At 40.5% G+C, this 12,582-nt stretch overlaps 1 protein-coding gene across 4 annotated transcripts in view; it reads left to right on the top strand.

Moving 5' to 3' along the window:
- MYO1B (myosin IB) overlaps positions 1–12,582 on the top strand; it is a 188,250-nt gene that overhangs the window by 30,293 nt on the left and 145,375 nt on the right. For all 4 annotated transcript variants that reach the window (XM_060622446.3, XM_060622449.3, XM_060622448.3 and 1 more), the window contains exon 2: positions 4,677–4,820. In XM_060622446.3, the coding sequence (XP_060478429.1) occupies positions 4,686–4,820 (135 nt within the window). In that variant the 5' untranslated portion in view covers positions 4,677–4,685. The remainder of the gene's footprint in view (positions 1–4,676; positions 4,821–12,582) is intronic.

Raw genomic sequence — 12,582 nt, 5'->3', positions numbered from 1 at the left:
CTCCCCCACTTGTGCTCTCTCTTTCTCTCTCTCTCTCTTAAACTTGAAAAAAAGAGTGTTTTTAAGATTTGTTGCCTTCCATGGATTAGTAACCAGAATCAGAGATCTGCCAATTGCCAGTGTTTTGAACCTAGGATGTGGTCTGAGAACTTGCCTCCTGGCAGTGGGACCTAGCCGTGGATGCTGTGCAGAGTGTCTTAGCTCTTGGTTAATAGAAACCACTTGGGAACAGTTAAGAAGCATAAGAAGCAACAGAACAGGTGATGCCTCTCTTGTGCTACATCTTCAAGGTGGGAGTACTGTCCCTTCCTCAGGCCATAGAGGCAAAACGGTGGGCAGGTCACATCCCCTCATCATCTCCCACCTCCAGCCAAAGTGACTCCTTTAGCAGCAGCATATATTCTCCGCTCTGGCTTTCCAACAGGCCACTTTCACAGCAAGCTTGTCTTTTTCTTGAAGATCCTTAAGAAGTAGCCAACACATACTCCAGCATCTGAATTTTCCTTGAATTCGCTAAAGTTGGAGGCACAAGGTCCAAGTCATAAGGTGTGATAAGCCACGGTTTAATCAGTTGTTTGCTATCACATATCAAAGACGATCATCTTTCCGGTCCAAGATGGTAGTTCCTCACGCCCCCCCCCCCCCCCCCCCTCGTAGTCTTGGCTCAGCCAGTCCATGCTCTTTGGCGTGTTACTTAGAACACTCTACTTCCTTGTACCAGCTTCTTCTATTAGGTAAGATGCTTACTGTTGCAAATAATAGGAAAATCCAACTCAGACAGCTTAAACAATAAGGAGAATTAATTGGCCTCCGTGTGTGTAAACTTAAGAGCTGTGGAGCAGGTTTCTATTGTAATTTGATCCAGAGGTCTGTGATGTTATCAGGGCTCCTGCATTAATTCTCAGCTATTTATTTAGTTATTTTTGCCTTGCTTCCCTCCACGTGATGCCATTCTCCTCGGACTACACACACTCCCAATGTGAAAGCAGGCGTGACATGGCCATGGCAGTTTCAAGTATCACATCTGTAAATTGTGCCATCCAGAGGTAGATAGAACCCTTGTCCTAATATACCAAGCCAAAGCTTGAGGCTCAGTTAAATGACGAGCCCCGAATCAATGACAGTCGCTGGGAGATGGGAATGTGTTGGTTGCCTTAGTCTAGATCATGTGCTACATTCCTGGCACAAGGGATAAAATTGGCTTCCTTAGAACAACACGGGTTTCTGCGGGGGGTCTTGGGAAGGGTGGGAGTGGGTATGTATGTGTCGAATAAGAAGTATCCTCGGTGCTCTATATATGTGCCCATTGAATTCTCCCATGTGACTTCTGATAGTTTATTGAAATCTTGAGTTTTAGCAGGTGATTCTGAAGCAAACCAAGGCTGGATATAGTAGTCACAGCAAGGGGACTCAGTCCATGTGTAGGAAACTAGGGAAGTGCCTCTATGCCATTTCCCCAGTGTCCATTTTTACCATGAGAATGAGGGAGAGGGTGTCACTGTTTCTTCTCCCAAAGTACTTAGATGCTAAAAAAGACAAAACAAAACAAAACAAAACAAACTGGAATGGAACAAAACTGTGCTTAAATAACTAAATGAATATTGGTATCTCCTTATCAGCTGGTTTATTGTTGTATTTTGGTTTGCAAAGGTTGTGTTTTCAGAATTTTTTTTTGTTTGCAACTCAGCGTTTGATGTGTCTTCTCCCCCACTTTGGATTTTGAAGTTGAGGTAGAAATGTAAAAATCGGAACCCCTGCAAACGTGCTTGAAACTTGTATTTGAAAAGATGGTAAAGCAGGCTTAATTACAGAGAAAGATTACTTAATTATTGTTACCTGCAGCGAAGTCCTTGTCTTTCTGCCTCTGTTTCCATAAATAGACTTTATATACAGCCTGGAGCAAAGAGTTCCCATTCAGCCTCTTTGCTTAATTTAAATTGCTGGTTTGAGGTGGTTATTTTTGAAACCATTCTCAGGTTGACTTCCCCCTTAATCCCTAAACCTTCTTCCCTCATCTGCCAAATTATATGTAATGCATCGCAGCTAGAGTGCTTTTGGCATTTCATGAGTCTGAGAACTGGAGATTTGATTTAAATGTTAATTTATTGCGACAAAGGTTGAGCACTCATGTTCCTGTTCCTGTGCAAGTCTTTCTATGGGCTTGGCATGAGACCAGCTGCTCTCCCTGGCTTCTGCTACATCTCCAGAGACTGGCAGGTGCCCCTCCCCCGCCTCCCACCCATATTGTTTTAAAACAGAATCTGGCCTAGTTCTAAGCACATGAAACCATTCTATTGTTGGGCTTTAGTGATACCTAGGGCCATTTATTCTAGCTGTAGTTGGCATGAAATTAAAAAAAAAAAATATATATATATATATATATATATATATATATATATATATGTAAATAAAAAAGTTTGATTTTTCCTCTTTTGATTATTAAATACTTCCTTGGTGGGTTGTTTTTGTTTATGAGAGACCTTTCCTCTCTGCTTCTTTTAGTCTCTATATCTTTGGCTTTTCAGTGCACACATAAAAGATTTTTTTTTCTTAAAAGGGTCAGAAATAAAGGATTTGTTTGTGGATTCATATAAAGCATTGGTAATTAATAATAAAGAATTATATAATTCTCACCCCTTCCCAGTTCTCTTGAAAATAGCCCAACTAAATATAGTTTCTGTTACCTCTAGGAGATCTGCTAGATGTTCTAGACTAGAGTGGGAAGACATTTGTTTAAATTGTTATCTCAAGGAAGCAGACCAACCTTTGTATAAGATGTAATGTGCCTGAGTGACACCTTAATGAGAAGAATTAAATGTACTTCCCCTCAGTGTTAGGGACATGAAGATATATGAATATTGTTAGTATTCATACTAACAATTGTTAGTATCTTGAGGTATTGTTTAGGATTCGTATACTGAAGGTATACAAAATTGACTTCTGCATTGGAAGCATTTAGAGGGAATGTCTCAGATGAATGCACTTGTATATCCTGGTAATATTAGAAAGAGTAACACAAAACACATGTACTCTACTTTCCCGTGTTCATATATTTGAAAGAATTTTAGTACTTTTGACGGCGATCAGATCTGAAGGCATGGGGATTTACCATTCTACTTTTGGGTGCATTCATTCATATTAGTGGTGAGGGTAGAATGCTACCTTTGTATTGTGCCTCTGTTTCTACTTGGTAGGGTTTCTTACTGAGCTAGATAGAAACTGTAATATTTCTGGTCTGTTCATTGCATGTTCATTTGATTTTGCTTTTGTAGTGGTGTGTCTGTTGGGATGAGAATTAAGAACATTGAGGTCACTCTTGGCAAATTATCTAAGCAACCTTTGATTTACAACAGGGTTGTGTTCCTTTCTTTATGATGCAGTGTTGATGCCTGGAATGAAATTTCCCCCCATAAGTGCAGTATTATAAGTGGTGATTGAGTTCTTCAACATGAAATGTAATACTCTCTTAAGTAATCATAAGCGAAATTTCTTACCTCTGTACTTCCTTATCTTAAAATGGGGATAATGCTAACAGTATCTACCTCATAGAGTTTTTGTGAGGATTAAATGAATTAATGCATGTTAAGTTCTTGGTATAGTGTCTGATAGGTAGCTCAATGGTGGTATCATTTTAAAAACATTATTTCCTACTCTTGAAATCATTGTTGCACTATATGATAACTAACTTGGATGTAAATTTAAAAAATAAATAAAAAAAAGCAAAAACAAAAAAACATTATTTCCTGGTGCCTGGGTGACTCAGTTGGTTGAGCATCCAACTCTTGGTTTCAGCTTGGATCATGATCTCACGGTTCATGGAATAGAGCCCTGCATCAGTCCTGTGCTGTCGGCAGGGAGCCTGCTTGGGACTCTCTCTCCCTCTCTCCCTCTCTTCTTCTTTCCCTCTGTCCCTCCCTCCCTCTCTCTCCCTTTCTCTCCACCCCTCCCCAACTTGCTCTCTCTCTCTCTCTCTCTCAAAATAAATAAATTAAAAAAACATTTCCTGGGGAAATGCATTCTGAATTTCATCATGGAATACTGAGGGATGCCATCTTGGGGGAAGCAGGTTCATATGGGTTCAAATCTGACATTGGTATGCAAGGGCTGGTGGAATGGTGTGGGTTGGGTTCTCTTTTAGAGTTTTGCAACCTCTGGCCAGGGAGAGAGGATGGTCTAAAGAGGTATAAACTTCTGCTTCTAAAAAGTCACAGAGATGAAAAATACAGCATAGGAAATAAAATCAATAATACTATTATAACTTTAAAATAATACTGTAATAACACTGTGGTGAGCATTTTGTAATATATATACCTGTTGAATCACTGTGTTGTACACCTGAAACTAATACAACATTGTATGTCAGCTATACTTCAATGAAAATAAAAAAGAAAATGGAGATTCCAGTTTCTTAGTAGCTCCTTCTGTAGATGGAGTGAGCTTGGAATGGTGGACTGGTAGGGAGGTTCAAGCAACTGGGGCTTCTGGCGGCTTGGCAGGGATTGCGGCTAGCTCAGAGGCTCCTGATTGTAGGTTGTAGGGAGGGGACGTTACGGCATTTGAGAGGCGGACGAGGGCCATTTGAAACTACTGATGTTTCATTTCTCCAGTGGTGCTAAGAACCCATCTGAAATAATTTTGCCCATTTAAATTTTCCCTTTTCCCTCTCTTTCCTACAGCAAGAGACAATGGCCAAAATGGAGGTGAAAACGTCACTTCTGGACAATATGATTGGGGTTGGAGATATGGTTCTTTTAGAGCCTCTCAATGAGGAGACCTTCATCAACAACCTCAAGAAGCGCTTTGATCATAATGAAATTTATGTGAGTATACACACCAAAGGTCATCTGTGGGGTTTGGACTTTGTATTTTGTGGCACAGAGCTGGCTTCTTTTCTCCAGACTCTTCTTTTTTCTGTTTGTTTATTAGAGTCCAGAGGTATGTGTTTAATCTCTCAGAAAGAGTTTTATGGGGGCGCCTGGGTGGCGCAGTCGGTTAAGCGACCGACTTCAGCCAGGTCACGATCTCACGATCTCGCGGTCTGTGAGTTCGAGCCCCGCGTCAGGCTCTGGGCTGATGGCTCGGAGCCTGGAGCCTGTTTCCGATTCTGTGTCTCCCTCTCTCTCTGCCCCTCCCCCGTTCATGCTCTGTCTCTCTCTGTCCCAAAAATAAATAAATAAATAAATTAAAAAAAAAAAAAAAAAAAAAAAAAAAAAAAAAAAAAGAAAGAGTTTTATGTTTGCTCATTTGGCACATGAGTAATATCGATTAGAGTCAAGGGAGTGTGTTTTCCATGTGGTATTTATAGAGTGCCAACCCTGTGCAGAGGATTGTACCGGGTGTTGGAGGCATCCTAAAGCAAGTAGAATGTTGAGTTCCTATCCTCTGAGGAACATATATTCAGGAGGAGTTTTAAAATCTATAGGTATCTTCTTGGGTGCCTTCATAAAATTAGCATTCTAACCTTTGAGAAGCCACCGATTAATATGCAAGGCAGTGAACTGTCAAAAAAGACATGAACCTTGTTGATATTTGTAGTTAATAGAGACAGGGACAGATTATCAGTTAAGAATATATGTTTGGTTCCTGGAGATTTGGGAATAGTCCTGTCCTGCTACAGAGAAGCGTATCGTCATGTAAAAAAAATGAAAACATATGAAGATACACGATAAAAGGAGAAAGTTTATGTTGTAAGAATTCTTTATAAAGGATTTTACAATGTTACTTTACCTATCTGTTCCTTAAATATATTTAAAACATGAGTAAGTGGTGCCTGGGTGGCTCAGTTGGTTAAGTGTTCGACTCTTGATTCTGTCTTGGGTCCTGATCTCATGGTTCGTTGGTTCGAGCCCTGCGTTGGGCTTTGTGCTGACAGTGCAGTGCCTGCTTGGGATTCTCTCTCTCCCTCTCTCTCTCTGCCCTTCCCTTGCTTTCACTCTTCTTCTCTCTCAAAAATAAATAAATAAAAATAGTAACAAAAAAATAAAACATGAGTAAAAAATACATTCATATACAGCTTTTCAGGAATTTGCATAAAGCACAAAAGTTTGTATCTCTTCAGGTACAGGTGCATTGTTAACTAATCCAAGAAAATGGGGCACCGATTCCTTGTCCCAGCAGTTGAGAAAGAAACAGCATGCTTTGGATGGAATTGGGTTTTTTTTTTTTTCCAATTTTTAATGTTTATTTTTGAGAGAGAGACAGAGTGTGAGTGGGGGAGGGGTAGAAAGAGAGGGAAACACAGAATTTGAAGCAGGCTCCAGGTTCTGAGCTGTCAGCCCAGAGCCCGATGTGGGGCTCGAACTCATAAACTGTGAGATCATGACCTGAGCTGAAGTAGGGCGCTCAACCGACTGAGCCACCCAGGTGCCCCGAGGTGGAAGTAATTTTGTTAGATTCTGCCTTGCTCCTGAGTTCTTTCCCACTCTTTTTATATCATAACTGTGTTTGCAGATGAATTGGATTATTGGGTTATGCTGCATATTTTCCTATCACTGTGGGAACAGTAGGAAGAAATATAAATAAATAAGTGGAGAGATCATATAAGTATGATCACTTATTACTTTTGTGGAATGAATATATGAAAAAAATTATCTGTAAAGCTATATAATTTTATGCCACATGTAGCTTTCCTTTCCAGTTAGCCAGTCATGTTTCAAGGATAACTTTGTATAATTAATTTCCTAAGGAAGTGGTGGTTATCTTCTGGGAACTGAACTTTCTTATCTTCCTTGATTGGCGTTGCTGCAAGTAGGGAGGTTGACAGTCACTTGAGATATGTGGATACTTCATTTGGAATATTAATTTGACTGCTATGTATGAAGTTCAGAGAGAGATGCAGTTATGTAAAATGTTGATTCAAATGGAAAAGGTATAAAACAGCGCTGCAGAGGAGGGAGGGAGGAGGTGTCTTTTGGTTTGGCTGTGAGGCCCAGGGTGTCACCTTCCCTCAGAGCGTAGTGGCTCAGCTTTCAGGTGGGAAAACCTTACGATTCTGCAGCTTTAACTGAAAGTATGGTCTGATATCGAATGAAAGACCGACTTTAAACATCGGTCTTTGAGATGGAGATAGGAGGAATCCATTCTATCGTTAAGTAACGTTGCTGATCATTTTTCTTTCTGGCTCTAAGAAACACAGTTCACTTTTCGAGGACTTGAAAATAGGAGGGAGACTGGAACATTGCATGCATTCAAATACCTGATTGTTTTTGTGCCCACTAAAATAAAGCAGTCCCCTTTTTAACAAAATGCCAAATGTTAATGTTCATGAGTCTTCAGCAGACGAAATGTCTGGGTTTCAGCCCTACGTAATTTTATTTTCTAACCATTTGAGGAATGCCCTTTCTGGTATAACAAAAACAAAAGCAGAAAATTGCTTTCTGCTTCTAGATGGTCATATCAATTAATGTTTTCCATGGTACGTTAGGACTATCGTTTCCATGAGATGTGTGCCTTCATTTTTTGTAACTAAACATGCGTCATATTGGAGGGTTGGGCATTCTCTATTTTAAGCCAAAAAAAAAAAAAAAAAGGGTGGAGGGGGGTTATAGAGCAATATGTAGAGTATGATCCTGTTTTTTTTAATGGGGGGTTTATGGATGTGCACATAGGTCTGTATACTTGTTTGCACATAGAGAAAGGCAGGCTAACTTTGGGCATCACAGTGGAGTGAGCTGAGATACGGGGACAGGGAAGGGTTACTGTTTTAGACCTCTGTATTATAGAACTCATTAAGTCAAGCATGTATTGTTTTTGTAATTAAAAAAAAAATACTCTACACTAAATTTGATGACCACAGCTTTGGAACCCCAAATGTCAGGTATACCACCCTTGAGAACTCTGTTTCTGGCTCTTATTCTAATAATATTCCTCCTCTGCTTTTGTTCATGGGTTGTTGCAGAATTGATTAGCCTGATGCCAAAGGCCGAGTTAATATGACATGTAGAATTTTACTATCTTGTACTTTGCTTGTTTTTAAATTCTTTCCCAGAAAGTGAAGGTGCAGTGTTTTTTGTTTTGTTTTGTTTTGTTTTTAGTCTGTTTTGTGGTCTCATAGTTTAATACTATAAAAGTGGGTGGAGGTCTATGATGATCCATCACGTGAGCAAATTGAGCAGTCATTTGTATGTTCAGAAGCCATGGTTGATAAAGGAGCCAATGAGTAGAAAGGCCTTGGCTCAGACTTTTGAACTCTGGCTGTACCCACAGACTTAGTAGCCTCTTTTGTGAACCAGCTCAAGGTCAGAGGACCCTCTTTTTCCATTCTGCCTATCTATCCACTTGCCCTTACACCCCCAATATCTATTTCTTAAAATAGTCTCTGCCTTCACACAGCTCTCACAAGGGACTGGTTTGTCTCTAGATATGAGTTATCAACTCTCAAGAGCATTTATAATACTTAGTGATTTTCAGGATGCCCAGCCAGCTGACTCTGGAAGTAGAGTTCCTTGTGATCCTGTCATAATAAACCAGAATCTCTGGGTAGACCACTTGATTCACACACCTACTGCTTGGACCACTGATTGTGGCCTGCTGACCAGAATGAACTGAGTGGCTTAAGAAAATGATGTCCTCTCCTAAGATTGGGTAGGGCCAACTTTTTCCAAAGGAGGTGGGATGTGTGTAAGTATGTGAATACCCAACCAAATATATTGATTAACATGTTAAGAAGAGGAAAGGGGGAATGAATGCTCATGAGGTCACTGCTGTAAACCCATCACATGTTGGGTTGGGAGTTTGTAATGAAGTAGCTTTGTGGGTGTTGATATGAAAAGGATATGCCCCGTGAGAAGGATTTGTCATTTGCGTTCCAGGCTTCAGGTATACCCAAAGGCATGCTTCTCAGACTTTCTATTGGAGAACTCCTAATGGCAAAGAAGAGTAAATAGTTGCCTCCAGGGACTCCGGGGCCATAGTTGAAGTCCATCCACTTCAGAGAAGTTTTGTCGAAATACTTGCTTCCAAACTAATTCAGTTGTATTCTATTCTGTAATGCATATGGGTTTGTTTTTATCTAATATGCTCCTTGCAACCCTTTGAGTAATAAGGTTTTTTTTGGTGCTGATAAGTACATTTAGTTTGTTTTCTGTCTGAATTGTCAGATCGGGGATCATGTAGATACAGAGGTGTGAATTCGTCCATTTTAGGATTTTAAGTTAAACTAATTGTAATTGCGAGTAACTGCTTTGACAATCTAGTAAAAATTGTCTTAATTTTTAGAAGTTAGTACTACAGTTGGGATCCCCGTAGAGATGGAATCAGATACTTTTCCGAAGGATACTTAACATGCACGCTCTAGGAACACCCATCATTTGCTTTGAGGTGGGTTCATGCACTGAAGCACTGGGTTGGTTCATCATCCGGTGTGTGGCCAGGCAGCGTCTCTAAATCTGGGACGGTTCTGGACGTTGATGTGAGCTTTGCAGTAAGAGCTGTTCAGCTGGACATAGTGGAGGATCAGGTGAGAAAAGAGAGAGGCGATGTTGGCCTGATGGGGTAACATGCAGGGTCAGAGACTCTGTTTGCTTTTATTCCTCACTCTTGGCTGAGTGCAGTTCCGGCTGGGACAAGCTGCAGGATGTGATGTGCCTTTTGGTCTCCCAGTCTGTGTGGGGCCAGTGTTGGGAAATGTCGGTCGTGACATAACTGAGCATTGCTCTTCTGTATTCTTTCTGCTGCCTTGGTCAGACCTTCTTCCGGCCTCCCCACCCCCACCCCCACCAGACAGAATGGTGGCAGGATTTCATGTGGACTTGTAATGTAGGAGACCCACCCAGACATGATTCTGTTTTTAGGGTGACTGGTCAGGACTGTGGTTCTGTTCAGGAACAGGAAGGCTGCAATTTAGGCAAGAACAAGGCCCAGGGCAAATTTGGAAACTAAAGAACCGAGGTGTCTGTTCTCCGACAAGAAGTATTTTTGGTGCTGACAAGTCGATGTAGTGTGTTTTCTATCTGAATTGTTAGTTTGGGGATCATCCAGGTATAGAGGGCTGAATTAGTATAGTTTTAGGATCTTAAGTTAAACTAATTGTGGATGTAAAAATGACTGCTTTGCAAGTCTAGTAAGAATTGTCTTAATTTTTAAAAGTTGGTGCTAGAATTAGGATCCCCATACGGATGGAATCAGATGCTTTTATCAAAGATACACAACTGTAAGTGCACAATCTGTTTGGTTTAAAAGAGTGCAAAGTAAATGGGGTTAACATTTATATGCTTATTTGAAGTTCCAAACACTTCTCATTTACACACATGAAAATTCCTACCTACTGGCTGTAGATCTAATTTGTAGATCAAATTATGGAATTTGGCATAATGATGTATTAGTTTTCTATTGCTGCATAACAGATTTCCCCCAAACTTTGCAACTTGTAATAACATACATTCCTTATCTCAGTATTTCTGGGGCCAGGAGTTTGGGCGTGGCTTACCTGGGTTCTCTGCTCTGGGTTTTACCAGCCTGTCATTGAGGTTTTGGCCAGGACTATAGTCTGATGGGAGGCTTGGTCCTTTTCTAAGCTCATGGGATGTTGGTGGAGAGCTAGAGTTTAGACATCCGTTTTAGTGTTATTCTTCCTTTACTCGGACATTCTCCAATCTTTTTTTCTCTTAAAATTTCCTTTAAAAATTCTTTTTTTTGGGGGGCGGGGAGTGGGGGTGTGTTTGGGTGGCTCAGTTGGTTAAGCATCCGACTTTGGCCCAGGTCATGATCTTGCAGTTTGTGGGTTCGAGACCCGCACAGGCCTCTGTGCTGACAGCTCAGAGCCTGGAGCCTGCTTTGGATTCTGTGTCTCCCTCTCTCTCTTCCTCTACCCCACTCGTACTCTGTCTGTCTCTCTCTCAAATAAAAACATTAAAAATTTTTTTCTATTTCTATTTTTTTCATTATAGAATTAACAACTACTTTTAGAAAAAAAAAATCAGATGGTAAAGGGATGCATAACATAAAAATGTAATTTTCTCACCTCAGTGTCCCAGTCTCATTTCTAGAAGTAATAGTAGTTAAGAGAGTAGTAGGGAATTTTCCAGATTATGTTATCAGCTTGATTAAAAATTAAAATTTTTTTGTTCTAGAATTGGAAGTAGGAAGAGGTTCTTTTTCACTGAGATGAATGGCTCTTTACCCAGAGAACCCAGACCCAAAAATATTTGAGTGAAAAAAGAACCATTTTTACTGCCCCCTCCCCTCCCATCTAGACCAAGCAGGGAAAGGAGGAGGGATTCCCTGACCTGGTGAAAGGAAGTGCCTTGATTTGATCATGTATGAACGGTTCACCATGACTAGACTCTGCCTGCGTGGCTCATTGAAAAGGTAGATCTTTCAAGAGACATGAAGAGCAAATTGTGTGTGTTTTCAAGGGTATAGCTTTGATGTTTGGAATGGAGACAGCGTTAGAAGGCTGGATAAAGCTGGTGAAAAATAGCAAATCACAAGGCTGAAGAGAAATGTTGTGTCTAATTTCTGAGCATAGTCTATCTCTTGGACAGTTTTATGTTTTTCCAGAAAATCATTTTTGGTGATAACTTGCCAGTTTCAACCTGTGTAAGCTCTCTTAGCCTTTGGTGATTGGAAAATTTCTTCCTTCTTAGAACTTGCAAAATGGACACATCTTTATCTGTTATTTACCAAGCTTAAGAGAGTTGTTTCATCATACAGGCCCTATACAGTACTTGAAATGTTTGTGTGATATTTATAATATATAATTTAAATGTTCTGCTCAAGGCCATATTTGAAGTTTATTTGGAGGAAATTAAGGCCCAACCTCGGGCCTGCAGAAGTGTCGTCTTTTGATGGCAATATGGTGGGTACTAGAAGCAAAGACCTGAGCCCCGGTCCTGGCATGACCACTTATTTGTTCATTTAATTTTCACTGGAGTCCTATGCATTGTAGGTTTTTTTTTTTTATGTTTTTATTTATTTTTGAGACAGAGAGAGACAGAGCATGAGTAGGGGAGGGGCAGAGAGAGGGAGACACAGAATCCGAAGCAGGCTCCAGGCTCTGAGCTGGCAGCACAGAGCCCGACACGGGGCTCAAACTCACGGACTGTGAGATCATGACCTGAGCTGAAGTCGAATGCTTAACCAACTGAGCCACCCAGGCACCCCCGTAGGTTTTTAAATTATCTTCATTTTACCATGAGGAAGCCGAGGCTCAGAAAGACTAAATAACTTGTCCAAGGTCACATAGCAAGTAGGTGATAAAGCTGGGATTCGCACCCAGGAAATCTGGCTCTAGAGTTCGTGCTTTTAATAGTCCTGTTGACCGTATATGGTTGCTATGAGCATTCAGTGATACCATTAATATGCAGGTATTCGCATTCTATAATGTGCTATTCAAAATAATTATGATATGTATAGATTACGTATATGAACATGTATATGTATATGAATGTATAGATTTGAAACAAGGCAGTCTCACCAATCCAGATGAAGAATTCAAATGATAATCAACATTCCTGCCACATGTTGAGTTAGCATTTAACAATGCAGTAACATGAACTGGCGTGACATGGAACGAGTGTGTTCAGTTCTAAAGTTGCAGGTGCCCACTAGTCAAGGAAAAGCGATAGCAACCGTTAGGATGAT

Source organism: Panthera onca, chromosome C1 (genome assembly GCF_046562875.1).
Source record: "Panthera onca isolate mPanOnc1 chromosome C1, mPanOnc1 haplotype 2, whole genome shotgun sequence".
NCBI lineage: Eukaryota > Metazoa > Chordata > Mammalia > Carnivora > Felidae > Panthera > Panthera onca.
This window is presented reverse-complemented; position numbering and strand designations above follow the sequence as displayed.